The 25510-nt window shown below is 37.3% G+C and overlaps 2 protein-coding genes across 2 annotated transcripts in view; both read left to right on the forward strand.

Annotated features, from left to right (window-relative positions):
* LOC125846977 (40S ribosomal protein S28) overlaps nt 1–25510 on the forward strand; it is a 269249-nt gene that overhangs the window by 32435 nt on the left and 211304 nt on the right. The window lies entirely within an intron of this gene.
* On the forward strand, nt 359–4937 carry LOC125846963 (uncharacterized protein At4g15970-like). Its single transcript, XM_049526679.1, has 4 exons — nt 359–734; nt 1406–1771; nt 3671–4152; nt 4674–4937. Exons 1-4 carry the CDS (start codon nt 516–518, stop codon nt 4738–4740), a joined length of 1134 nt encoding a protein of 377 aa, XP_049382636.1. The 5' UTR covers nt 359–515; the 3' UTR covers nt 4741–4937.

Genomic DNA, 25510 nt, shown 5'->3' on the forward strand with positions numbered 1-25510 from the left:
GGCATTGGGTTTAATATGGGAATGGGTCTTTTTAAAAAGTTCAGGTTAATTTGAGTCAATTTAGGGATTTCCGTCAATTGAGGGGTATAAATGGTGAAATAAGTGACGACGAAAGTATGAATAACTTTATTTTAACGGTAGGGTATAGTTAACAATAAAACAAAGTTAAGGGGTATTTTTTTTTATCCTTTTTCCTTATTTTTAATACCATGTATAATAATATTCACTACTCTTTACTTTATGATAATTTTCTATTAAAAATTACACTATATAAATATAATTTTTATTTAATAAAGCCTACCTAAGTTTAAGTAGCTTACCTCTCCCCACCTGTAAACTCAGATTCACAAAATTTCCCATTTCTCTCTCTCTCTCTCTTGAACAATTATGATCCATTCACACTACCTACAAATACGGAGATCAATTTTGAAATGCTCTTTTCTGTGTCACCAACTCGTTTTCTTCTTCTTCTTCAGTAAAAGCAGCAGTGGTGGTGTAATTAATTACGTACGGAGATGTTATCATCGTGTGATTGTGCTACAGCTGCAAATTCGGTTTTATTCCTTCGCCGTATCGGTACGGTGGCCCTATTATTCATTCTCGCTTCACTCTCTTGGTTTGTCCTTTATAAAGCTGGTGAAACTATTGGATTCAAGATCCCGGACTCTCTCACCTCCCATGCACCTCGTGTTTTCTTCTTCATCCCTCCCACAGCTCCCTTTCCCCCTCCCTCGGTGAGAACTACTTTTCCTCATTTCTCATTATATATATACAATTATTTGTCTCTGGAATCGTTTTTTTTTTTTTAACAACAATGGGGCACTCGAGGTTTTTCTTCTAGTTAGTTATAAATATGCTCGATTTACAAGTTGATAGACTTTCTAATACAAATATAATCCACAATTCTGTTATAGTAATTTTAATAATTGTCTTCTAAGTTTTTTTTGCTTAAGATTTATTTTCCTATTCCCCCAAATTAATGGTGGCTCAGTAATTATCAGTTTTTTCTTTTTAAGTTTTTTTAAGAAACACTCATGTATGATGCCTACAATAGGCAGTGGGGTTTAGGTTAGGAAGTACTAGTAACTCTTTCTTGTTTTACAAAACAGATATATCTAAATATTGGTAACATCGCCAGTGGCGTAGCTACAGTATACTCAGCGGACACCCGTCGTCGGAAAATTATACTATATATAAAAGTAGCATTATATGCTAAATGGTTAAATAACATATTTTGGACACCTTTGAAATAATGATAGTGTTGTAGCCTAGTGGTTTCTGGCAAGCATGAAAAGTTCAGGCTTTAGGTGGTCGCGAGTTTGAATCTCACTTGCTGCAGTGTTTAAGCTTTTTTGGACACATTTTTGGCTCCGCTTATCTCATGTAAAATCCTTTATGGGTTCAGGATACTCAGGAGAATAAGCTTGAAAAGGTTTTGAAAGATGCTGCTATGGAGGATAAAACCGTGATTTTAACAACCTTAAATGAAGCATGGGCTGCCCCTTCTTCTGTTATTGATCTCTTTCTTGAAAGCTTTAGAATTGGCAATCACACTCGTGAGCTTTTGAATCATTTAGTAATTATTGCTCTAGATGAGAAGGCATTCTCCCGGTGCTTGGTTGTACATACTCATTGCTATGCACTAGTAAGTGAAGGGGTTGATTTTTCAAAGGAAGCTTATTTCATGACTCATGACTACCTAAAGATGATGTGGACACGGATCAACTTCTTAAAGGGTGTTCTTGAAATGGGATACAACTTTGTCTTCACGGTATACATTCTATTACTTGTATCATTATCATTTCAATTGTCCTTCTTATACTTTTTTTTGGATAATGGTAGATCTGAAGAAATCTTACAATAGATTAATGCATTGTAGTAAAAAATGTATTGCTTTATAGCATGATCTTTGTTGTCTCCTTACTAAAAGTACCAATGTATTCCACTTATATAGTAGCGACAAAACAAGAAGAGATTTCGATAGTAGTTTTATTTTTTAGATAAAAATAATGCAATTCAGAATTTAATTGGTAATAGTCTTCTAGTTTCTGATATTGAAATGATTTGGTTGCTTGATTTCCTTGGCATCGGTAGCACAGCTGTCAGATTACAATGGCATGTATAGTTTGTTTCTAATGGTTTGGTGAAATATACAACCTAGAGTCACTTCTTGACCACCAATTAGGTACTTGAATAGCTTTCACAAGATATATGAGAGTTATGTTTTCTTACTGGACAACTGCCAAGGACTGGAAAAGATTCAGTTTTTTTTTGGGGAATATGAGAATGCTACTTGTCTTCGAGATGTTTTCTTTGCTGGATTTTAATGAGCATTCTGCAGGGTCATTGAGAACTTGATTTGAAAGATGTTACATTTATCAATAATTATTATTGAAAATCTACCATTCTGTTTACTGTTTTTGAGATCCCTGGTGTATAAGTGTGTTAGATTGTTTTTATGATAAGAGCTTTTCTTTAGAGATTTATCGGGATTCTAAGTGCCACACCTAGGAAGTTGGCATGTGGGAATTTTAGAAACTTCCAGGTAATCATGTTACAATTAATTTGCATGTGCCTCAAAGTAATAAAAGTTCTAAACATCTACTTTCAGTACAAAAAAAAATTTCACTAACTATCAAGGAGTATATTTGGATGAAAAGATGACCATTTCAAACTAAAATATAAGCCAGACTTGGGAATAATGTTGAAAGACAAAGAGTATAGACATATAATGGGGGATACACCAAAAGTATATGTTAGCCCACTCCTCAAGAGGAATGCCATTCATTATCTCATTGACAATGCTTGTTTCTTCCTTATTCATACTAAAGAGCTGAAACAAAATGGGTTGTATTACCTCGACATTGTAGCAGATTGCATCAATGTTCTTTGATCTAGATCTCTGCTACTTCTTTTTCTTTCCTCGTTTGTTGCTCGGTAATTATAACAAAGCTGGCAAGAATCGTTACTTTAGGAGGTCTTTTGTTGAAGTGCAGGGCCTTAAATCAGACTAACTGAAACCTTCTGCATTGACATCGCTTTGATGGCAATTCAAATTTCTTTTCTATGATAGTCCATATGACCTGTAAGTGTAATTGAAAGAGAAGTAGTAAAGTTCTGATTTACCTATAATATCATGTGCACTGTTTATGCTGCTCATCTTTGGCAGTATTTATGATTTGTCATTTAACGTGTAAATAGACCTAGGGCCTAACTCAACGCAAAAAGCTAGTTCATGAGGGGGGGATTTGTCCAAAAACATATAAAGGGAATTCTCATCTCTATGTGGGATGATGTGGCAGTCAACACCCCCACTCACCCAAGCCTGGACATCTAGAGCATGGACAATATAAGATGGGGGACCGAACATTGGGATTGGCCTGGTTTTGATGCCACGTTAATGGACCTTGCAGCCTAACTCAAACAAAAAATCTAGTTATGAGGAGAGGATTGTATAATACCATATAAGAGGCCTCCAACCCCTAAGTGAGCCGATATTGGACTCCACAGAAGGATCATCTTTAATCGATTGAATAATATGCATGTATTGTGCAATTTTGGATGCAGCATTGTTTGTAGTAGCTGCCATTGTCTTCACCTAGTTTAAAGTAGAAATTTCATAGTCCTGTGCATGCGACACTAAAACACTTAATTGGTTCTTTTTTCCTAGGATGCTGATGTCATGTGGTTCAGAGATCCATTTCCTCACTTTTACAAGGATGCAGACTTTCAGATAGCGTGTGATCATTTCTTAGGAAACCCTGAAGACGTAGAGAATAGACCTAATGGTGGTTTCTTGTTTGTGAGGTCAAATAACAGATCTATTGAGTTCTACAAGTTTTGGTACACCTCACGGGAAACATATCCGAATTTGCATGATCAAGATGTTCTTAACAATATAAAGTATGATTCATTCATTATTGATATTGATCTCAAAATGAGATTCTTGGATACAACATATTTTGGTGGATTTTGTGAACCGAGCAAAGATTTGAACGTAGTATGTACAATGCATGCTAATTGTTGTTTTGGGCTAGAAAGTAAACTTCATGATCTTAGAGTCGTGCTTCAAGATTGGAAAAACTTCTTGTCTTTGCCACCAACGTTGAAGAGATCATTACCACCATCATGGCGAGTTCCTCAAAACTGCAGGTTTGTCATAAGTTTAAAGAATTTTTTTTACTATTAATTTATGAACTCAAGTGATTGTACTTACACAAGACATAACACTAGAATTTATCAAAACAAATAGGCCTCTGGTACAATCCAACAGAACATGTTGTATTGCTCCATAAGGTCATACCGTAGTCATACACAACATTACATCAAAAACTAAACAAATCCTTAGAATTGTTATCGAAAGTTGCACATCCGACCTTTATCTTTTGGTTTAATATTCTACTCTCCGACCTGACCATCCAGTCCTCTATTACCCATTTGTTCTTCCTTCATGTTTGTTTTGGACCTGTGTCTCACTTTCACTTGATCCAAGCTCCACCTCTCTTTTACCTTTTCTAATGTTTGTTCCCACCCCTTACCGTCTTCTATCCTTGCGTCTTGATTCATAGCTTTGACCCCTTCGTTACGGTTTTATCTGATAATACACATGCACACTACCTTGCAACATGCTTTTTTTTCTTTTCTTCTGACATGCTTTTCTGATGATTTTGCAGTCTTGATTCTCTTCACTTGTATGCCCCACCACTGGAGAATGTAATACAGGAGAATGTAGAACAATAGAATAAGAGTAGATGACTAACTCACTATAAAATTGTAATTGTTTTAGAAATATTGAAGCTACTTGCTGTGCCAGGTAAGTGGTAACCACAAAGCCAACAATTAATATAGGTTAGTTTGAAACCTGACTTGTTCTCAGTCTGTTTTCACATACTTTTGTAAATACTAATCAAAGAATATTAACAAATTTCCTCTTGTTACATTTTGTGTTGAACTGTTTCTGTGACAAATTATCTTTTTCTTATAATTGCATACTAACCCATACTCAGATTAAACTTGAATTTGAACCACTTGGTAAGGCTGTATTGAATAGAAGCCCTGAATTGAGGATCAAATTAACCAACATTGAGTAAAGTTTGACCTAAATATCTCAAGAATTCAAATATAGAAGTGGGCAATTATTAGCTCATATATTCTAAATACTATTACAGTATTGAAGTGCATAATAATATATAATAAATTACAGAAATACACACCTTTTGTTTCACTTATTTCCATTATCCCCTATTACTTATTAAAATCTCCAAAATCTCTTATTTCTTTAATGTATCCGAGCCACATATTATGTATCCGAGCTAGTTTTTAATGTATTTGACCAGTATACAGCACATTGTCAAATGACAGATATGATTTGTCAGAGCTACATTGAGTTGTAATTCTTGTTCAAAAGTAATCAAGTTTACTAGATGACTTCAATGGTAAGCCCCAAGTTATGTTGGAAATATTGGTTGATGAGGTCATTGAAATGGAAGCCCTGGTTAACACATGAGGGCAAAAATGTCAATTGTTGCAGCCTAGATTAGCTTTTCAGCATCTCCATCTTAATTATTTTTTATGTGAAACTATTTTTCGTCGGTATCAAAAGAATAGATGAAAGTTTTTCTAAATAAATGTGAATTTCATCAAAATCAACTCAATGGGCACCACTAGACAATAAATATTATGCATCAACAAAAGTTGTATGAATATGTATGGAACAAGTATATAACACAAAGTTCATCATTAAGTTTCAATACCTCTATGTGAACATGATATAATCAATTTCTCAAGTCATCAATCAATAATATTATAGTAAAGGACCATTTAGTCATCATCAAAAAGTCAAATCGATTCATCTATTGACTATTAACTAATTCGCAATCTAGATTTCACAGAAAGTCATTCCATGCAATGATAAAGTCACATTCATGATACACCAGAGCTCATAAACAAATGCATAACAAATAAAAGTATTATGTATCCAACACGAGAAAATGGTCAAAATGGTCCTTAATATATGAGGGTTGTTTTACTTTGATCCTTAATATAATTTACTTGATCCATATAGTCCTTAATGTACTATAAAAAGGTATCACTTTAGTCCATTGTCCTAAAAATAACAAATCCATCAAAAAAATCAAGTTAAATTTAACGTCGGAACCCACAACAAAATAAACCAAGAAAACTTTTCCATTCCTCTTATAAGTCATAGCGTGAAAAAGTGCCATAATTTTCTCCATTTTCATCTCTTTCAAGTTTCACTATAGAATTATATATGAAGTAAAAATACACTTACTTTCTTCTTTATTACCAAGAATGTTTATTTATCAAAAGAAATGGTAGCAAAGAATCAACTCCATATTATGGTATGATTTATTTATTTTTTCTTACGATTTGGGTGTATCTTACTATCCTTGATGGTGGATCAATTTTGTCACCTTCAAATAAGGTTGTGATTAGAGCTTCTGTATCTATCTTCAAATATTATCTATTTTTTTTTAATGACAATGAAAAACTTCAAGAATTGCTTCTATTAGAAATCACTTATCAACATTGAATTGGAGTAGGAATTAGGGATAAGGCTGGGCACCGGACCGGAATGGGACCACCTGACCGGAACGAACCGGTACCGGACCGGAACGGGACGGTTTGACCGGGTTGTTGACCGGTACCGGGATGAACCGGACCGGAACTACCGGGATGGAGGCTCAATTCCGTCCCGTCCCACTATATATCGGGATAGAACCGGAACGGGATGGGATAAACGGGACGGCACATATAGCTATTTCAAAAAATAATTATTTTTTTTGAGTTATTTTGAATTACGAAAATACGAATGTTTTTTTTATTTTTCTAAGTCATATTAGTTTATAGTATTTAAGTTTTAAAATTTATAATAATTTTACTTAAGTTTATTTTAAAGATATTTTTTTTATTATTTATGTATATAAGTTTGTAAGTTAAGTTTAATAAAAAAAAAATTTTAGTTTTTTAGCTTATGTAGTTATGTTATAAGTTTTAAAGATTTGAATCTTTGAAAGTTTATAAGTTATTAAGTTATACTTATAACTTGTAAGTTAAATAACTTAAGTTAGTAATTTTAAAAAAATTAAATAAACAAAAAAGAAATGCTAATAAAAGTAAATAATGACAAAAATATTATTTTTTATTTTAATTAAAAATGATTTACCAGGACCGGACCGGACCGGAACGGAACCGGAATGAACCGGTACCGGTATACCGGTACCAAATCATGGTACCGTTCCGTTCCGTGTACCGGTTCAATGTATCCCATCCCGTCCCGAATACTACCGGACCGGAACAGACCGGAATGGTACCGGAACGGACCGGAATGGTACCGGTACAACCCGTTCCGGTGCCCAGCCTTAATTAGGGATCCAGAGATGAACTAAGAATGAGAAAAACTTCTTACATTTTGCAGTAAAAAACAAAAGCTTTGTATTTAAATGAGAAGAGAGAAATTTCATTCTGATGGCTGAAGAAAAAAAAAAGATGCACAAGCTTAGGGAAAGGGAAAGCTTGAGTTGCACATGGGACCGGGTTAAATTTAACAGAAATTTTTAATAAATTTGTTACAGTTAGGACAAAAGACCAAACTTATCACTTTTTATAATACATTAAAGACCATATGTACAAGTGAAATAGATTAAGGACCACAATAAAGCAACTCTCATACATTAAGGACCATTTTGATCATTTTCTGTATCCAACACACTTAAACTTATATACGATAATCATCTCCTTTGAGGTGTGTAGAAGATAAACCATAACCTACCTCAAATGTCCTCATAAATGCACCTTTCATTTTTTAACAACATTGTAATAGTCTCAATCCATGAAGAATATACTCCTTTTCAGTATACGAGTATTTTTATTTTTTTTACCCTCCCTAGGAGCTCCCACCCCTTTTGCTCCCTTGGTGACTCGCAACCTTCGGGTTGGAAGTGAGGGGTGCATACCATCCGAGCAACTCCCTCTCGTCGTATACGAGTATATTGATACCCATGTTGCTATACTTTTTGTTGCTCCTAAACACACATACTAGCACACATAGTCGCCAAGTATTACAATGACTACACAAGTTAGATATCAATCTCATATGAACTTAGTTTTACAATTTATCAAATTCAATTATTATCAGATATTAACGTAAGTGTTTCCACCACAAGTATTATTTTTGTTATATAACTACTACAGAAAAATAAATTAATCAATTAATCAAACTTTTACTAGCTAATGTTGAGACATAACGATTTTAAAAAATAGGAGCTGATATTTTGGATTTATGAATTTATTGGCAATCGTGTTAAGTAATCACATGAATTGACACTCGATTTTCTATCAAGTTGTTTGGTTAAAGGAAACTATTGTGACTAGGTTCTGACAAGAAATGTAGCACTCTAATTAATGCCCTCACTTTACCTCTCTGTGTTTAGGAACGTGACAAAGAAACCTACAATTCTGTTAAGCATTAACCAAGCATGGTTTCTCGGTATGTATTTGTCCTACCCAAACCTCAATCCCCTACACGGGGTAGAGATCATGCTCTACTTAACCCTATTGATTACCCTAGCTAGATTCTCCCTCTCGAATCACATCTATGTTTCTTATATATGTTTTACTAGTAGCTATGAAATAACATAGTTATCTGTAATACAGTAAACAACCACACAAGTTATGGAACAATGATAGATAGTTACCCTAAAAAGTCTATTTCAAAATCATATAGCAACATTCATCAGACTACCATAACCCCCAAAAGGGTGTTGGCGCTCATTTAGCAAAAATCATAAGAGATCTAGTAACATATATAAAAATGTGTAAGAAAGATAAAAAGAAGTAAAAACTAAAAGATTTCATGGCTATAATGTTCTCTATGTACCAAATCCTCATATAAACGTCCCGCCCCTTCAAAAATGATTAAAGGATCTATTTTTAGATGTGGAAAAACCTTCGGATGAAGTTAAAATTGGGCTATGCTAAACATAGACTTTGGTTAAACATGTGCCATCTTGTATTGCTTTATTCCTTAGCAAGTTGCCTGATTTTAATTTCCTCCACGGCAGGTTGGTCATCATACTGGATCAAACTACTCTAAGCATCGAATCTAATGTACATAACTCTTTGGTCTAGACTTAGAAAGATTCTTTAACATCTTCATATTACACAATGACACATTGCCCATCACAATGGATTTAACTGTGTTGGGCGAATTGCGTCATAGTGAAATTCTTTACACTCTTTGACTTTGTATTTTTTTTTAGATCTTTATTCAACCATGGCTACATGATCCAGAAACTCAACATGTCACCTACTAACATGTCACCAGTAGGTAAGTCGATACCATAGCCAGAATCAAAAGTAATGGGACGTGGAAGAGAAGGGATACTAGATGCACAGAACAAATATAGAGAGTAAAAGAGAGAGGGAGAAACAAGATATATATATAAAACATCCCCAAGACCTGATATTAGTCGGTACTCAAGCTACTAACTATAACATCATTAGAAGAAAAGTACAATATAAAGAACTGTATCCGAATACAGAATAAAGACTAGCTTAGCCAAAAGTAATAGGAGAAGGACGACTCGAAACGCCTGAGCTCACCCTTACACCTTGTTTGGATGGTTGTTACCCGTTGTATTGTATTGCATTGTTAGTTTAGATACAATGTTTGTTTTGATTGTTACTTAAATTCTATTATATCATATCGTTTAAATCCATCGTTAGGTAATGATGAAAAGACCCATTTTATGGAACGATCGATTTGGTGTGATCATGTCGTTACCTTAATATTTTCTTCTCATTTTATCTTTATTTATTATTTAATAATTGTATTTCACTTTTACTCTACCTTTTCATAGTATCTCTACCTTGTACCTTACTTTTCTTGTAGGTTTATCATTCAAATCACGAATGTGTGACATTATGTAACGACAGAGAACGATATAACTTATCCAAACACTGTATTCATTAAAACAATACAGTACGATACAATACAATACGATACATTATGAAACAACACGTAAAAACCATCCAAACAAAGTGTTAGTCTTCGATCCATACCTATTCCATACGAGGAACATATCAACGGTGAGAACTTTTACTATAATCTGCAGGTGCAAAAGTATAGTATGAGTATCAAACACGTGTTACTTAGTAAGCATAGGCCGACTGATCTCCAAAGATAAAGCAAGCATAAAAAGCAGGTAGAGAGTAAATATACATTACAAGCAACTAAAGAAGAGGTGAAGTGAGAAAAGGATAGCCAAAGACAAGAGGACATACAACATATAACATAATATACAAGTAACTGAGGCAAAGGAACCTATCGGAGGAACTATTGTGATAAACTAACCACAACAATCTTTGACACGAAATCTAACTACACAAAGGTATACTTAGAACATCCACCACGAAATATAATAGTAGCCAACAGACCCATCTGATCCAACCCAGTCGGGAAGTACAAATATAGGAGTAAATTGCAAGGAATACCCAAACCAATAAGGGAAACCAACAATTATCATGTCACTACTACACAATCATAATCAAACAATAAACTAATTGAACCTCCTTAATCTTGAAAGGTACAAACCAGCAAACATAACCCAACTAGCACCCTCCTAAAGACCAGAAGGTGCAAACAACAACCAATTATTCAAGTGATATGTGATGTGTATGAATGCAAGTATGGAATTAAAACCATTAATGTCATTAGTCAGGCAGCAAAGTAGGGCACATGAGGACACCCTTCCTTATATTCAATGTGACAAGGGACTCATAGGGGACTCGAGAAGTTTGTAAATAATGTCTGGTACCAACCCAAGACTTCCATAACTGATCGACCTCGGATTTTCTCCATCATGTATCGAAGATACTTAATCACATCAATATAGAAAGGGTCGAAATCTTTATCGAGCGGTCTAGTAAATAGTGAGTGCGTCATCGACACATTTTTATCTTAAAATAAATTTATCAAAGTGGGGACACCCTTCCTTATATTCATTGTGACAGGGGACTCGAGGAGTTTGTAAATATTGTCTGGTACCAACCCAAGACTTCCATAACTGATCCACCTCGGATTTTCTCCATCATGTATCGAAGATACTTAATCACATCAATATAGAAAGGGTCGGAATCTTTATCGAGCGGTCTAGTAAATAGTGAGTGCATCCTCGACACCTTTTTATCTTAAAATAAATTTATCAAAGTGTTAAAGGTAGTACAATTTCCATTAAAAAAAGTTTTAGGGTGAAAATTGCCAAACCATACTTTCTCAATAGTGGTAGTAAAAAATCAATGCATTTGATGGGATCGTACCATAAAATATGTGAAAAAAGAGTATTAATACAATGCATGTCATCACCAACATCCAACCAATAACACCTAAACAACCTAATGTACATAACTGGAATCACCTTTCACTCGAAGCATAAAAAACTAACTTGGAATCCAATTTGTCCTCGACCAAGGCTTCGGGCCCAACAATATACGAAATATCACAATAGTAAGATCATCATATCATATGCACATACAACTCAGGAAATGAAAGTAACTATGAGGAATACGTAATTGGAAGAGTAAATCAAGGATCTCAACATTTACCCTAAGGTAACACTACAAGTGAACATTAACTACAACTCAGGACAACCTATGTCTATAACAAGCAACTAAGGTTCCCAAGCCTAATCCGAGATAGGGATCAACGTCAAGGCTAAGGGTCTATTCGGGGTAAATTTCCACAATATCAAAGCAAACCAAAAGTCCACACATTAATAGAGGGTACCGATCCATAACAATTACTACGATGAGAAACTATGTTTACTAAAGGATCATAAAGAACCCATTCTAAGGTGAATGGATTACTAAAGATTTCTAAAGCCTCGAACATTAACTCTGAAAAGGTTATTAACACCAATTAATCTATAAGGATGTGAACTTCCAGCATAAGCTAAGGACTCACAGTGTAATTCTAGTCTTAGGCTCTTACAAGATTCAAGAATAGAGGAAAAAGGAACATAACCCTAAACCCACCATATAAACTTTTGCTCCACATGCAATCTATACTAGACAGTATATCATGGATCACAATCTAATAAAAAATAGACCATAGCCTACCTAAAATCCGAACAACAATCTTGAACTGACTAAGGACTATTTGTCTCCTCACACGTCCTTAGAATGCCAAAAAACTGTGAATATTGCAAACTATGCATCACCACGAGTAAAATAATACCTATATTTCTCTAATATAACTCAGGCCTAAACTCAGGTAAAAAAAATAAACGCATAGGACATACGTGTGGAAACATGAAATTGACTCTGTCAATAGGTCCTAAACAGCTCCAGGAACTTGTGCCTCAAAGTTGGGCACAATCCGAGCTTAAACATAGGTCGCGACAACCCAAGAAATGAACTAACTAATAACACCCAATTCTAAGCTCAAAATGAAGAAATATATTGAGATTTATGGGTTTCTGAAGTGTGAATAAGGACCCCCAACAATGCTCCAAAACAAAACCCCCAAAAATATCCTCTAATTGACTCTCAAATTATTCTTCTCACTTATAAAAAATAAAGAAGAATACAGAGATATAACTACCAGCGATATCGCACCGAATCTGTGTAACACCCCAAAAAGTTTTTAGGTTAAACTAGAGCTAAACGTAAAGGTTAACGTCAAGCAAGAAGTGTTAGATCCTAAGGAAATGGGCAAGGGCCAAGGCTGCCTTAGCTTGCCAGGGCACTGCCCACCTCCACACCAACCTAGACGGTTCGTGGTGGCTACCACGGCCCGTGGTGCCACCCTTGGTGGGTGAGGCAGTGAGCCCCTCAAGCTGCCCAAAATGGCCTCCTCCACACAAGCCACTTCACGGCTCATGAACGCCTTGATGGCTCATGGGAATGGTTGTGGACTTGTGTTCAAGTCTGGGGATTTAGGGGGTAAGTAGCATAACTACTTTTCAAGGGACCACGGGCACCACCATGGGCCGTGGTTCCCTTGACAGCTCGTAAAGGGGGGCGTGACCCCTGGGAAGCCCACCTTAAATGAGGGTTATTTTGGGTAATTCCATTTTAAGTCCTATCAAAGTGAGGTCATTTTGGGTAAATTTAGGGTCACTATATAAGTCATTTTTAAGTCAAATTCACCTAAGCTAAGTCATATTTTCACAACACCCAAATCAAATCCCAAAAAGTTCATCTTCTCTCAAAATTTCTCTCTCTAGAACTCAAGGAAGAAGAAGAGGAAAGTTGAAGCTAGGGCTTGAAGAAACAAGGCTTTTTCACTCAATTTATTTGAAGAATCATAACTAAGGTATGGTAATCCTTCATCCATGTTGTCCCTCCAAACTCAGTTTCAAAGATAGTAATTTCCCAAAAGTTAGGGTTTTACTCCAAGTCATGGATTCCTTTTCAAAAATGATTCTATTGATTTAATTACTTGATATTATGATTGAATTGATGATTTATTATAGTTTTATGATGAAATCTCCCAAGAATCCATGAAACCCCATATATATTCCCAATTTGTAACCTTGTGATGTGGGTGAATTGTAGAAGGAAGAGTATTATGAGATTATGCTTATAGTAATTGTAGTGATTGAATCATGTTATCATCCATGTCTAATGTAGTAATTATAGATATGTTGATTGAATGTGATATATGGTCCTTAAAGGGCAAAACATGAGAATTATGCATGTTTATGAGGTTTATGTCTATGCCTTTTGAACACTTTGAGAGTAAAGTGAATATGATTATGATCTAGTTGTTGTGTTGTTGGATGATTATCCTCATGACACACTTATGGATGAATATGATATGATGTGAAAGGTTTGTCACATGTAGTGATTCTAAGGATGGAAGACTAGTCTCACCTATTGAATCTATGAGATTTAGTATGAAGTATGTTGGATTAAGTATCAAGACACTCTTCCATGGATATGCATTTAAGTCAAGACTTAATATGTAATCTATGGGAATTAATGTTTCGCACCGAGTGGATATGAATATGAGATGGAAGCTTTTACACTATTTGAATCCTGCTCCTAATAGGTTCCTTCTATGCTAGTTGAGTCCGGGTTCCCAAGGTATATCTCATGAGATGGAAACCTTCTACCTTAGTTGAGTGATGAGCACACAAATTGGACTCATTTAGGGCTATGTTTTGATAGAATTAGTGTCCTCAAATGCATATTTTGTCTCAATATCTGATGAAAACCCTTAAGTTTCAAGTATTTAGATTTTGAGGAAAGCATGGACACTACTTAGCAAAAAGGAACAAAGGCAGCCGAAAGAACGAAGAAATGAAATCTGAGAATCGCCGAACGGGTTCGGCGAGTCACCAAAAGGTCTTATCCACTCATTTTGTTTCAGTGTGCTGAGCCCTAAAGGAAAAGATCAAATCGGCGGTGAAATGGAGCAGTCGGCGTGTCGTCGAGCAGTTCTGTGAAGCAGTACTATACTTCCTAATGATCCAGGACGCGAAGATGTTAAAGGCAAGAGCTGAAAAGCGATGAAACAAACCAAAGGGCGGATCGCCGAGTGTATCGGCGATCCCGACTAACTGCGTTGAATGTCTCCTTCGCAACACATTTTCTGAAAACTATAAATACTAGTTCAGTTTTTATTCTTAGCAGTCAGTTTTAGTTGTATTAAGTTTAGAATACAATTTTGAGAGACAATATTCTCTCTAAGTTTGGAGAGGGTTTTTGAAGAACTTGAAGATTCGAAGGGTTTCAACTCAAAGATTTTTGGCTTGGGTCTTGTGGTTCTTCACTCTTGACTTGTTTTACGACTTAATCTTGCATAACCATTGATGGAAACTGAGATTGGTATAACTTTTTATATATTTTACATGTCTAGCTAAAACTCCAATTCTTGGGGTGTGATTTTGTGAATATGGGTTAGATTATCTGTTGGGTCTTGCTTGTTGATGGTTTATTTGTTGTGTAAATGTGATTTCGTTTAGTAGTTGTGGTTAATGAAATTGTAGTTGCAAATACGATTTCACCTTTGTATTTTTGACTTGCTCGAGAGAAAGGTCGTAAAACTAAGACTACTAAATTGATGGCCGGTGGAATTGGGTCGACATGAGGTTCAGCTCAAGAGAGTGAACCCTAGTCCTTCTCCCACACACTCAGCTCGAGAGAGTCAGTGGACTAAGGCGGAGGCTGTGCTTAAAGCGACAAGCTGGTGTTCGAGAGAAATCGGGTTGATTCGGGGTAAGTTGCTCGAGAGAGAATTTACCCCTACTATAGTCTAGCCTAGTCACAAATATTCAACGAATTTACTATTAAAAACATGTACCCAATAGTCTAGTTTAGCTCGTATTCCTATCACATCCCAAGAATCCTGTCTCCATATTTGTATCTCTCTTTATTTTTGTTGATTTTGTTCTTTACTTGTTTACAAACCCCTCATTCATAATTGACACTCGTGTCAAACCCTTTAATTTGTCATGTCTTCATTCGATAAAGTCTTTAGCTACGGTTAGCTTTAGCACTTTCGCGCTTAACCGCTAATTTTCAGGAACCGCTCCCTTGGGACTCGATCCCAACCCTTAGTTGGGTTACTTTACTATTGTACGATCATAGACACTTGCATTGGAAGTTGTGTCTTAATTACGCAAACATCAAAATGGCGCCAATGTCGGGGAGTGGTGTTACGTGAAATTTTTTGGTTAAGACGAATTTTGCTTTTAATAAGTCGTAGTTTACTAACTTTATTTTTAGTTTTGTTTTGCTTTGAAGTTTTTGATGTAGGCAGATACCCTGAGCATGGCTGAGGGAAATGGTAGCAACTCGGCTGAGACGAGTCAAGAAGTCGAGAGGGACTTCAAGTTAACCGCACTGGTAACTCAGTTGAACGAGTTGGCCACCAAAATATCAGAGGTGGAAAACCAGTGCACGAGCCAAGGGAGGTACATACCCCCTCATGAGCGGAAACAGTCTAGAGACAAGGAGAAAAATCGTATCGAGGACACACTCCATATCATTCTCCAAAAGATCACCGAACAATATCGAATGTTGGAAGATATAAAGGAGAATATTAAAGTGTTGAATCAAATGATTGGCTCTCATTCTAGATCGATCCAGCTGATCAGGACACTCATGAGTTATGCAGTGCCTCCTTTTTACTCAAATGAACTATTGGGGTTACCTAGTAACACTAGGACCAACCCACCACTGGAGAGTGAGTAAGGACTAGTGTCGTGCTACGACGTTAACTAAGGCGCTTCTTGGAGGCAACCCAAGGTTTTAAATGTTTTTGTTTGCTTTTATAAATAATGGTGTGTTAGTGGTGCAGGTTTAAATGCTGAAGTGTTTGGAAAATGCATATTGTCGAGTAAAATGGCCAGTCGGCGAATCACCAACATGTTCAGCGTTCCCAATTAAGACCGTCGTTTAGACCCTCACTTTGACTGAAGGTCCTGTAAAACTCAACAAGCCAAGTGACCACTCAGCGTGTCGCTGAGTGGATTGGTGAGTGCGACTAATGTCGCTGAATGGGCATGAATTGGACGGTTTATAATGGCCAAGAGTCTTTGAATTTGAAATCCTTCACTTTCCCTTGCTTTTAATCTTCACAAACTCACACCAAGGTAGTATTTTCAATATGTTTATATTCCATTAGTATTTTAGTTGTTGATTGGTGCTCGGAACTAGGATTTCTTTGCCGCCTAGCTTTTCAATCACGTTTTAATTGGCATATAAGGTTGGTTTTTGAATCCCAAGTTTACATTCAAAAATTTTGAACTCACTTGTAATGATCGTACCGTGTTGTTGTGTGTTGGGCCTCTCTGATAGAGTTAGAATGCTTAAATGCCAATTTTAATTTGAAAATCTTGCACGTATTGTTTTGATCGTCAAATGCTCATAATTTTTACGCTTTTAAATGAATGAAATTGTATTGGGTTGTGGTTGCATGTTGTTTAGATTGATTGGGTGAAGTCTGAGTAGCCCATGTTTGTGCTAAATGACGAAAAATGCTCAATAATAGAACGGGTAACACCACTCTTAAGAGCAAATATCGNTCATAATTTTTATGCTTTTAAATGAATGAAATTGTATTGGGTTGTGGCTGCATGTTGTTTAGATTGATTGGGTGAAGTCTGAGTAGCCCATGTTTGTGCTAAATGACGAAAAATGCTCAATAATAGAACGGGTAACACCACTCTTAAGAGCAAATATCGTCAAATGGCCAAATTTGGCAAAACTGGGAAAAATCTGAGTATCCCGGGGTGATGGGTAGTACGGGTCTTGTTTGAATTCCATTAGAGCATGCTTTGATTTTGTTTTCGGGGGTTGCCGGGTTGAATTCGAGAAGGTGGATTGAAAATGGGCACGATAGACCATTCGACGAGCTGGGTCGAGCTCGCCGAATTACTCGGCGTTTTGCCTAATGTCCTCATCTTGCTTTTAATTTTGTGTTAAATTTGTGGTTTGAATCTGTAACTTTCGGCGAGAAGCCTAAGGTTGCCGAAAGCACTCGGCGACTCGCCGAAAGTACTCTTGATCGCTCTTTATTTGCACCCCTGAAACCCTTGTTGCACTGTAACTTTCGGCGGACAAATCTTAGCTCACCTAAAGTAGTCGGGGATTCATCGAAGGGCCTTCCTATCGCCGACTTGCCATAAAGTTTAAGTCAATCCCTTCGGAGAGCCCGACTTAGCTCGCCAAAAAGGTTTGGCGACTCGCCGAATGGATCGGCGAGTCTGTCTACAATAGATTTTCTGTGATTATGTTTGATTTTCTCCTAATTTGTTCCGATATTTTGCAGATATGGTACTTAAAAATCTAACCACACAACCTCAGAAGAAAGCAAATGGCATAACCATAAACGCCGGGGGGGGGGGGTCAAATCCTCCAAAGAAGAAAGGAGAAGAACTCCCACCGGGGGATAAAGGCAAAAGGAAGAAGCACATAGCTAGGAAAGGAGTAGCTATTGAAACCCAGGTGGAATTTTCTAAACCAGAAGACGAGGAGCCTTCGACTCATCAAAGGAGTAGACGCCAGGCTAGATCTCAATCCTCGCCTACCAGAGTTCCTGCAGCTGCCACCCCTCCTAAAACAGATTCAGTGCCAGCTCAAGCACCTCCAGTGGCCCTACACCCCCTACCATTCCTCCACCTAGACTGTTGAACAGATTGAAAGGTGATGGGGTACGGACCATCCTAGAGGAGAAACTATTATCTACGGATGACCTGGAAGGCAAGTATCCCGATGTGATTGACACCCTCCGATACCATGAGTTTGAGCAGCTCACAAGGCCCCGAGGCCCTTACATTCCTTCTTGGGTTAGGGAATTTTACGAGAGTTGGTGCCCAAGAACAAGAAGAAGGCAAGCGAGTTTAGACCGGTAAAGTCAGTCATGGTTAAAGGCAAGGAAGTTAAGTGTTACAGCGAGTATATTAACATTATATTGGGTAGACCGTTGCACTCTGTACTTCCTTACGAAGGGTTGCTTATTGTTCAGTCCCTAGATGATTTGAAGGGTTGGTTGACTCGTTTGATTTCTTACACCACCCCGAGGTGGATCGAGGTAGGAGCCCCTATTGAGAAGAGAGACTTGAACATTGCTGCCAGGTTCTAGTTTGGCTTCATCAGCAACACCATAATGTCATCCCAAAACGAGTCCATTTTGTGCCATCATAAGGCAGATTGCCTTGGTTCTATCATGTCTAGGAGACGCATTGACCTGGGAATGTTGACTTCATAGGAGATGGCCATGAGAGACAAACAGAAGCTGACTTCTCTGCCATTTCCAGTCTTGATCACCGAGCTGTGCCAGCGTTTTGGAGTACCTCGGGACACTACGAGGGATATTGACATCACCCCGTCTTCCTCCACTGACATCCGGTATATTAAGGTCGAGTACACACGAGAGGAGGTTGACAGGAGGAGAGAAACTCCGACAGATACTTCCCCAGAGGTCGATGTTAACACATTACAAGCAAAGGCATCTTCACCGACTCCGGCCTCTGAGCCTTCAGGTACACCTGCCCCTTCCTCTTCTTCACAGGTCCCAGGTGTTTCATCATCCTCCCAGCCCGCCAAGATTACTCAGGCGATGATCCTGAAAATGGGGAATCTGGCCTATTCAGCTGATGTGAGGGCGACTCGATTGGAGAGATCCATCCCAGGGATAATTGACAGTGATATCTTGGCTGCACTGACCCCTCTTAGGGCCTCTGTTGATGATCTGTCTACAAGAGTCACTGCTTGTGAGAGCAGACAGGGGGAGACAACCGAGGTTTCGGCTTTGAAACCCGAAGTAGCAGATTTGAGGAAGGACGTAGACTATTTGAAGTCTACCGACTTCACTTCATTGGTTCAGGGTGCAGATGAAAATGATGCTCTTAAAACCTCGAGGATTCATCTAGTTACCACCGGAGAAGTGCAGAGAGATGGCACAACATATGAAGAGTCAGATGTAGAGACCGACGAAGAGCTGATAGCAGCACACGATGAGGAGATGAGAGATAACTGAGATGAGAGCATATTCAGAGAGTTGCCAGATCTTATAGAGATGGTTGTGCAGTCGGTGACCCGGACATCACCGACTGAGACATCCACAATAGCTCCTAGTGGATCTGGCACTGCTATTTCTTCTGAGGTTACTCCGGGCACTGAGGCCCCGACAGATGGAGCGACTATATAGAAAGAACCTTTCTTTACCTCCCTCTCTGTCTTACTTACTTTTACTTTTGGATACTTTCATTCGCATTTGAGGACAAATGAATTTTGTTTGTGGTGGGGTGAGGCCCACCTTTGTGCATATTTATTTTGATTATATATTTTGGGTTATGAGTTATTATTNTCTTACTTACTTTTACTTTTGGATACTTTCATTTGCATTTGAAGACAAATGATTTTTGTTTGTGGTAGGGTGAGGCCTACCTTTGTGCATATTTATTTTGATTATATATTTTGGGTTATGAGTTATTATTGTGTTATTACACTGTTTTTTTTCTATGGATGTTTGAGCTTGTGGCTCCTTTTATTTTAAATTACAAAATGATTTTGACCCGTTCAAAAATTTTTGCCACCTCTCGTGTGTTGAATGTGGTTGTTCTTTTGTAAAATTTAAGTCTCGGTTCCGATCAATATCGATGACTTGAATAGTGCTCGTAAGCGAACGAACATGAATGTGCGGCTACGATGAGGCAAAATGAAGTTGCATAGACAATATGTGAACTCTTTGCATCTCGTTATAATTAGTCATGTATCAAATGGAGTCTTGTTTGACTTTAGTGTTGATGTCTTGTGTGATGAGCTTACTGTGAACCTTGCATAACAACACCTAGAATTTGCCCCGTTGGTCCGGTCGACTAAGTAAGGCTATCTCTTGATACGATCTTTGGCAACTTTAAAGAGTGTGAGCCAATTTGACAGATATCTCTTTGTGGCCTACCTTGTGAGCATGTGTGAACCTCTTTTGAACACCCTTTGAGCCTTACCTTACTTTGGAAGAAACTTGATGAAAACTAGACCTTTCTTTATCCATTACCCATAATCCTCATGAAGTTGTGGTTAGTTGAATAGCCAAAAGCCTAAGTTGGGGGTGTGGTGAAAAGAGAAGGCAAATCAAGAAGTGCAAGAAAGTACCTCTTACCCGTGGTTTTGAGAAAAATGGAACCCCTCCTTATAAAAAAAGAGAAAAGAGAAAGAAAAAGAAAAAGAATGAAAAAGAAAGTTGTGGAATAAAGTACAAAAGAAATGGGTTTCCAAGCAATCCATGGAAAGTGAATAACAGGGTGACGTATGAGCACTAAAGAGAATGATGAAGGAATAGGAAAGGAAGTGTTGTGAGCACCACATTTCATAAGGATGAAAGTCACTGAGCCTAATACCTTTGCACTCAACCCCATTACAAGCCTTGAAAAGACCTTTTTGATCTTGAGTAAGCCGCAACAAATATGATTGGAAAATACGGGCAAACCTATGGGTGAAAGCATGCATTGTGTTCTTCCTTCTGAGAGTGAGCGTTGCATTTGATTCCAGAACTTTAAATGATTAAACCTTTGTGTGTGAATATGGAATCATTCCTTGTGTGCGGGCATTTGAACACTTTGGTTGAGCTTGAACTTGCATTTGAAGCAAGTATTGTGAGCATGAGATTCTTTGATATTGGTGAGTCACAACTTGAATCTTTGAGTGCACATTTGATCTTTGCACAAGTAAATTGAGTCTTGTGTAGCACTGTTCGAGACACCCTTTTTGAACGGCTGAACTTGAGTTTGCTTGAGGACAAGCAAAAGTTTAAGTTGGGGGTGTTGATGAGTCCGCAAATTGGACTCATTTAGGGCTATATTTTGATAAAATTAGTTTCCTCAAATGCATATTTTGTCTCAATATCTTATGAAAACCCTTAAGTTTCAGGTATTTGGAGTTTGAGGGAAAGCATGGACACTACTTAGCAAAAAGGAACAAAGGTAGCTGAAAGAACGAAGAAATGAAGATCTGAGAATCACCGAACCCGTTCGGCGAATCGCCAAAAGGTCTTATGCTTGCCTTTTGTTCCAGCGTGCTGAGCCCTGAAGGAAAAGATCAAATCGGCGGTGAAATGGAGCAGTCGGCATGTCGCCGAGTAGTTCCGTGAAGCAGTACTATACCGCCCAATAATCCAGGATGCGAAGATGCTGAAGGCAAGAGCTGAAAGGTGATGAAGCAGACCAAAGGGCGGATCGTCGAGTGTGTCGATAATCCCGAATAACTATGTTGAATGGCTCCTTCACAACATATTTTCTGAAAACTATAAATACTAGTTGAGTTTTTATTCTTAGCAGTCAGTTTTAGTTGTATTAAGTTTAGAATACAATTTTGAGAGACAATATTCTCTCTAAGTTTGGAGAGGGTTTTTGAAGAACTTGAAGATTCAAAGGGTTTCAACTCCAAGATTTTGGACTTGGGTCTTGAGGATTCTTTACTCTTGACTTGTTTTAAGACTTAATCTTGCATACCCATTGATGGAAACTGAGATTGATATAACTTTTTATCTCTTTTACATGTCTAGCTAAAACCTCAATTCTTGGGGTGTGATTTTGTGAATATGGGTTAAATTATCTGTTGGGTCTTGCTTTTTGATGGTTTATTTGTTGTGTAAATGTGATTTTATTTAGTAGTTGTGGTGGAACTTAATGAAATTGTAGTTGCAAATACGATTTCACCTGTATGTTTTCGGCTTGCTCGAGAGAGAGGTCGTAAAATTAAGACTACTAAATTGATGGCCGGTGGAATTGGGTCGACATGAGGTTCAGCTCGAGAGAGTGAAACCTAGTCCTTCTCCCACACACTCAGCTCGAGAGAGTCAGTGGGCTAAGGCGGAGGCTGTGCTTAAAGCGGCAACCCAGTGTTCGAGAGAAACCGGGTTGATTCGGGGTAAGTTGCTCGAGAGAGAATTTACCCCCATTATAGTCTAGCCTAGTCACAAATATTCAACGAATTTACTATCAAAAGCATGTACCCAATAGTCTAGTTTAGCCCGTATTCCTATCACATCCCAAGAATCCCGTCTCCATATTCGTATCTCTCTTTATTTTTGTTGATTTTGTTCTTTACTTGTTTACAAATCCCCCATTGATAATTGACACTCGTGTCAAACCCTTTAATTTGTCATGTGTTCGTTCGATAAAGTCTTTAGCTACGGTTAGCTTTAGCACTTCGCGTTTAACCGCTAATTTTCAGGAACCGCTCCCTTAGGACTGAATCCCAACCCTTGGTTGGGTTACTTTACTATTGTACGATCATAGACACTTGCATTGGAAGTTGTGTCTTGAATACGCAAACATTATTGAGTCAGGGTTTCTAGTAGCAATATCATTATCACATAACTATGTGCCCACATTGGTCTTTAGCTAATGGATCCACTTAAGCTAAGAGTATGGTTCTACCTTAGGCAAGTAGAACAACCCCTTTTCAGTGTGGGGTAGACATCGAATTCCATGTTAGCTCACATGGTATATGTCGGTTAAGGCTTATTCCCACTAGTACAATAATATGAACAAGAACATGAACTATGAATTATAGCTACTCAAGAAGCTTTACTTAGTATGGGTAGGATTATGAGATCTTATTCATGCATTGCACAAGTATGCTTTAAGGGTATTTATGGTATGTTCCTTTTATGATATGATGATCTATGAGTTGATTATGCTTATGAATTATGTTTTTCCACTATCTTCAAAATGATGTTTTAACTTAGTAAATTGCAATGCATTCAACTAAAATTTCCCTTTTAGCATGTTTTTCAGGTTTTGTGCATGACTATCATACTTAGTGCATTTTTGTACTAACCCATATTTATGGTATTTTTCCGGTTCTTAAGGCGATCATCATTTGGTTCAAGCTTGGATTCAACTATTCTCCTAGCTTGTGGTGAGTCCTCATGATTCGAGGACGGAATTTCACTTTGAGTTTTATTTCTAGTATTTCATTTTTGAACTATGTTGTATAGGTTGTGTCCCTTTTTCATTGAAACTATTGTAATAGATGGCTAATTGAGACAAGTCTAGACTTCCGTTTTTCTTTATAAAGATTTTTGGACTTAAATGCGTTTTTACTCTTATTGTTCTAATGCTTTATGTTATGATATGCTAAGTGGCTTACATGGTGCCTTTCGGGGTTCTATGTGCCTTGTTACGTCTAGGGGGTACCCTTGGGCCGTGACACTCTGCTAGAGCGACATTGCTAAAATGACAGAAGCTCCATTTGGCACAATATCACAAAATGAGAGAAATCACTAACTTCATAAACAACCCAAACACCAAACCCACCATAAAAGGACATATCAAAAAGACCTTAAGAGCAAAATCTCAACTTCCCTACCTTAGGAACTGAGAATAGGATTTAGGCATAGGAAAGAATCGACAAGCTAGAACTACACAAAACTGTAGAAGACTTGACCTTTCTTCATACACTCTCAGTGACCACCCTCTCACCTACTAGCAGAAGGATGGCAAACAACGAAGGTAGGTGTCTAATCCACACAAATAAAAATAGCAGAAACAAAATACTAACCAGGTATACTAGTCTAGTCATCTACTAAGTAAGGATTGACAATAATCAAAATAAAAGCCAACCATAGCAAAAACGCACAATAAAGATGGCAGGAAACGAAATTCACCAGTCCAATTGCATGATCATAACAAAGCCACATGTCCCAATTACAAAGGGAGCCACTTAATCACAAATCCCAAAATAGAAGCGTTGAAGTTTTTCTATTTGGAATCGTGTTAGGCCTAATTCCTATTACTTTGGCTGGATTATTCCTAACTGCATATTTTACAATACAGGCATGGTGATCAGTTGGACCTTTGATTAATTAACATCTCTTTTTTTTATTGACCTCCTCTCCTTACAGTCAAGTGGTTTTCAGCTCCTTTATTAAACCCTCCCCTTTTAATAATAAGAAGGTAAGCATCAAAGCCCAACATCAATCCGATACATTACTAAAATAAATCATCAACGGGGAAATAAACACACACAAACAGAACCCCAAATAAGGTTTTCACAATAATTAAAAGATAGATAATATATATGTAAGAAGATAAAGTAAGCCGACAAGTATGAATATGAAGACCCTAAACCCATATAACATAAGAGATAAAGGATAACATAATAAGATCGCACCTATACGAGCTATGTATGGAGTCTCGACCCTTGGCCAACCTATAGATGCATGTCCCAAATTGAGCAAACTGTTCAAAAATGTCAAGAAGAAAGAGAAATAGTTATACACCGTTAATGAGAGTAGTTGCTTGATGTAGAAGAGAAGTTAATAGGTGTTTCAGTTTCAAAATCTATTTAAATTTGGACAAGTGTGGAAAAGAAATACCTAAAATTAAAGGGGAAAGGAGACCTATGGGCAGGCCAACTAAGGGGGAAAAGGGAAGGATTGAGCGGTTGAAACTATGTGGCACGCTAAGGGGGAAGGATATATATTGTCAGCAATTAGTTTGGGCGGTGCGGATAGCTCTATAATTAATTGGGAAAATTAAAAGGAATGACCATTCATTAAATTTACTATCCAAATTTGGCCATAGTTTACTACTCAAAATGATCACTCGGTCATTATAGTTGTCAAATTTAGCAAATTTATTAGTTCATTGAGTGATCTACCTTCGGCCATTGTTGGTGGGATTTTGATTTTTTAGGATGCCTATCCTCTTTGTAAATTTTAAATATGACTTCAATAATCCCAAAATTTAGTAGTTAATTCACAACATATGTGGTTTGTTTTCAGTAAGTTTGCAAATGAGTTATTCCATGGAATTCACCTATGGTTGTGTTGCACAAAGCATATAAAAACAATGATAGTTTTTGCTTATTTAGTGATAGCTAGCTTCTTGAGATTGTCTTTCAATGAAATGTACACAAATTGATTATCATGGAAATCAGCTCTATAAAAGTTTGTTGATTCACGAAGTTCTCATATCGTGCATAATTAACAAATAAATCACGAGTTAAATTTATTGCAAACGTGAATCGT

The sequence above is a fragment of the Solanum stenotomum genome, chromosome 12 (assembly GCF_019186545.1).
Source record: "Solanum stenotomum isolate F172 chromosome 12, ASM1918654v1, whole genome shotgun sequence".
In the NCBI taxonomy this organism is placed as follows: domain Eukaryota; kingdom Viridiplantae; phylum Streptophyta; class Magnoliopsida; order Solanales; family Solanaceae; genus Solanum; species Solanum stenotomum.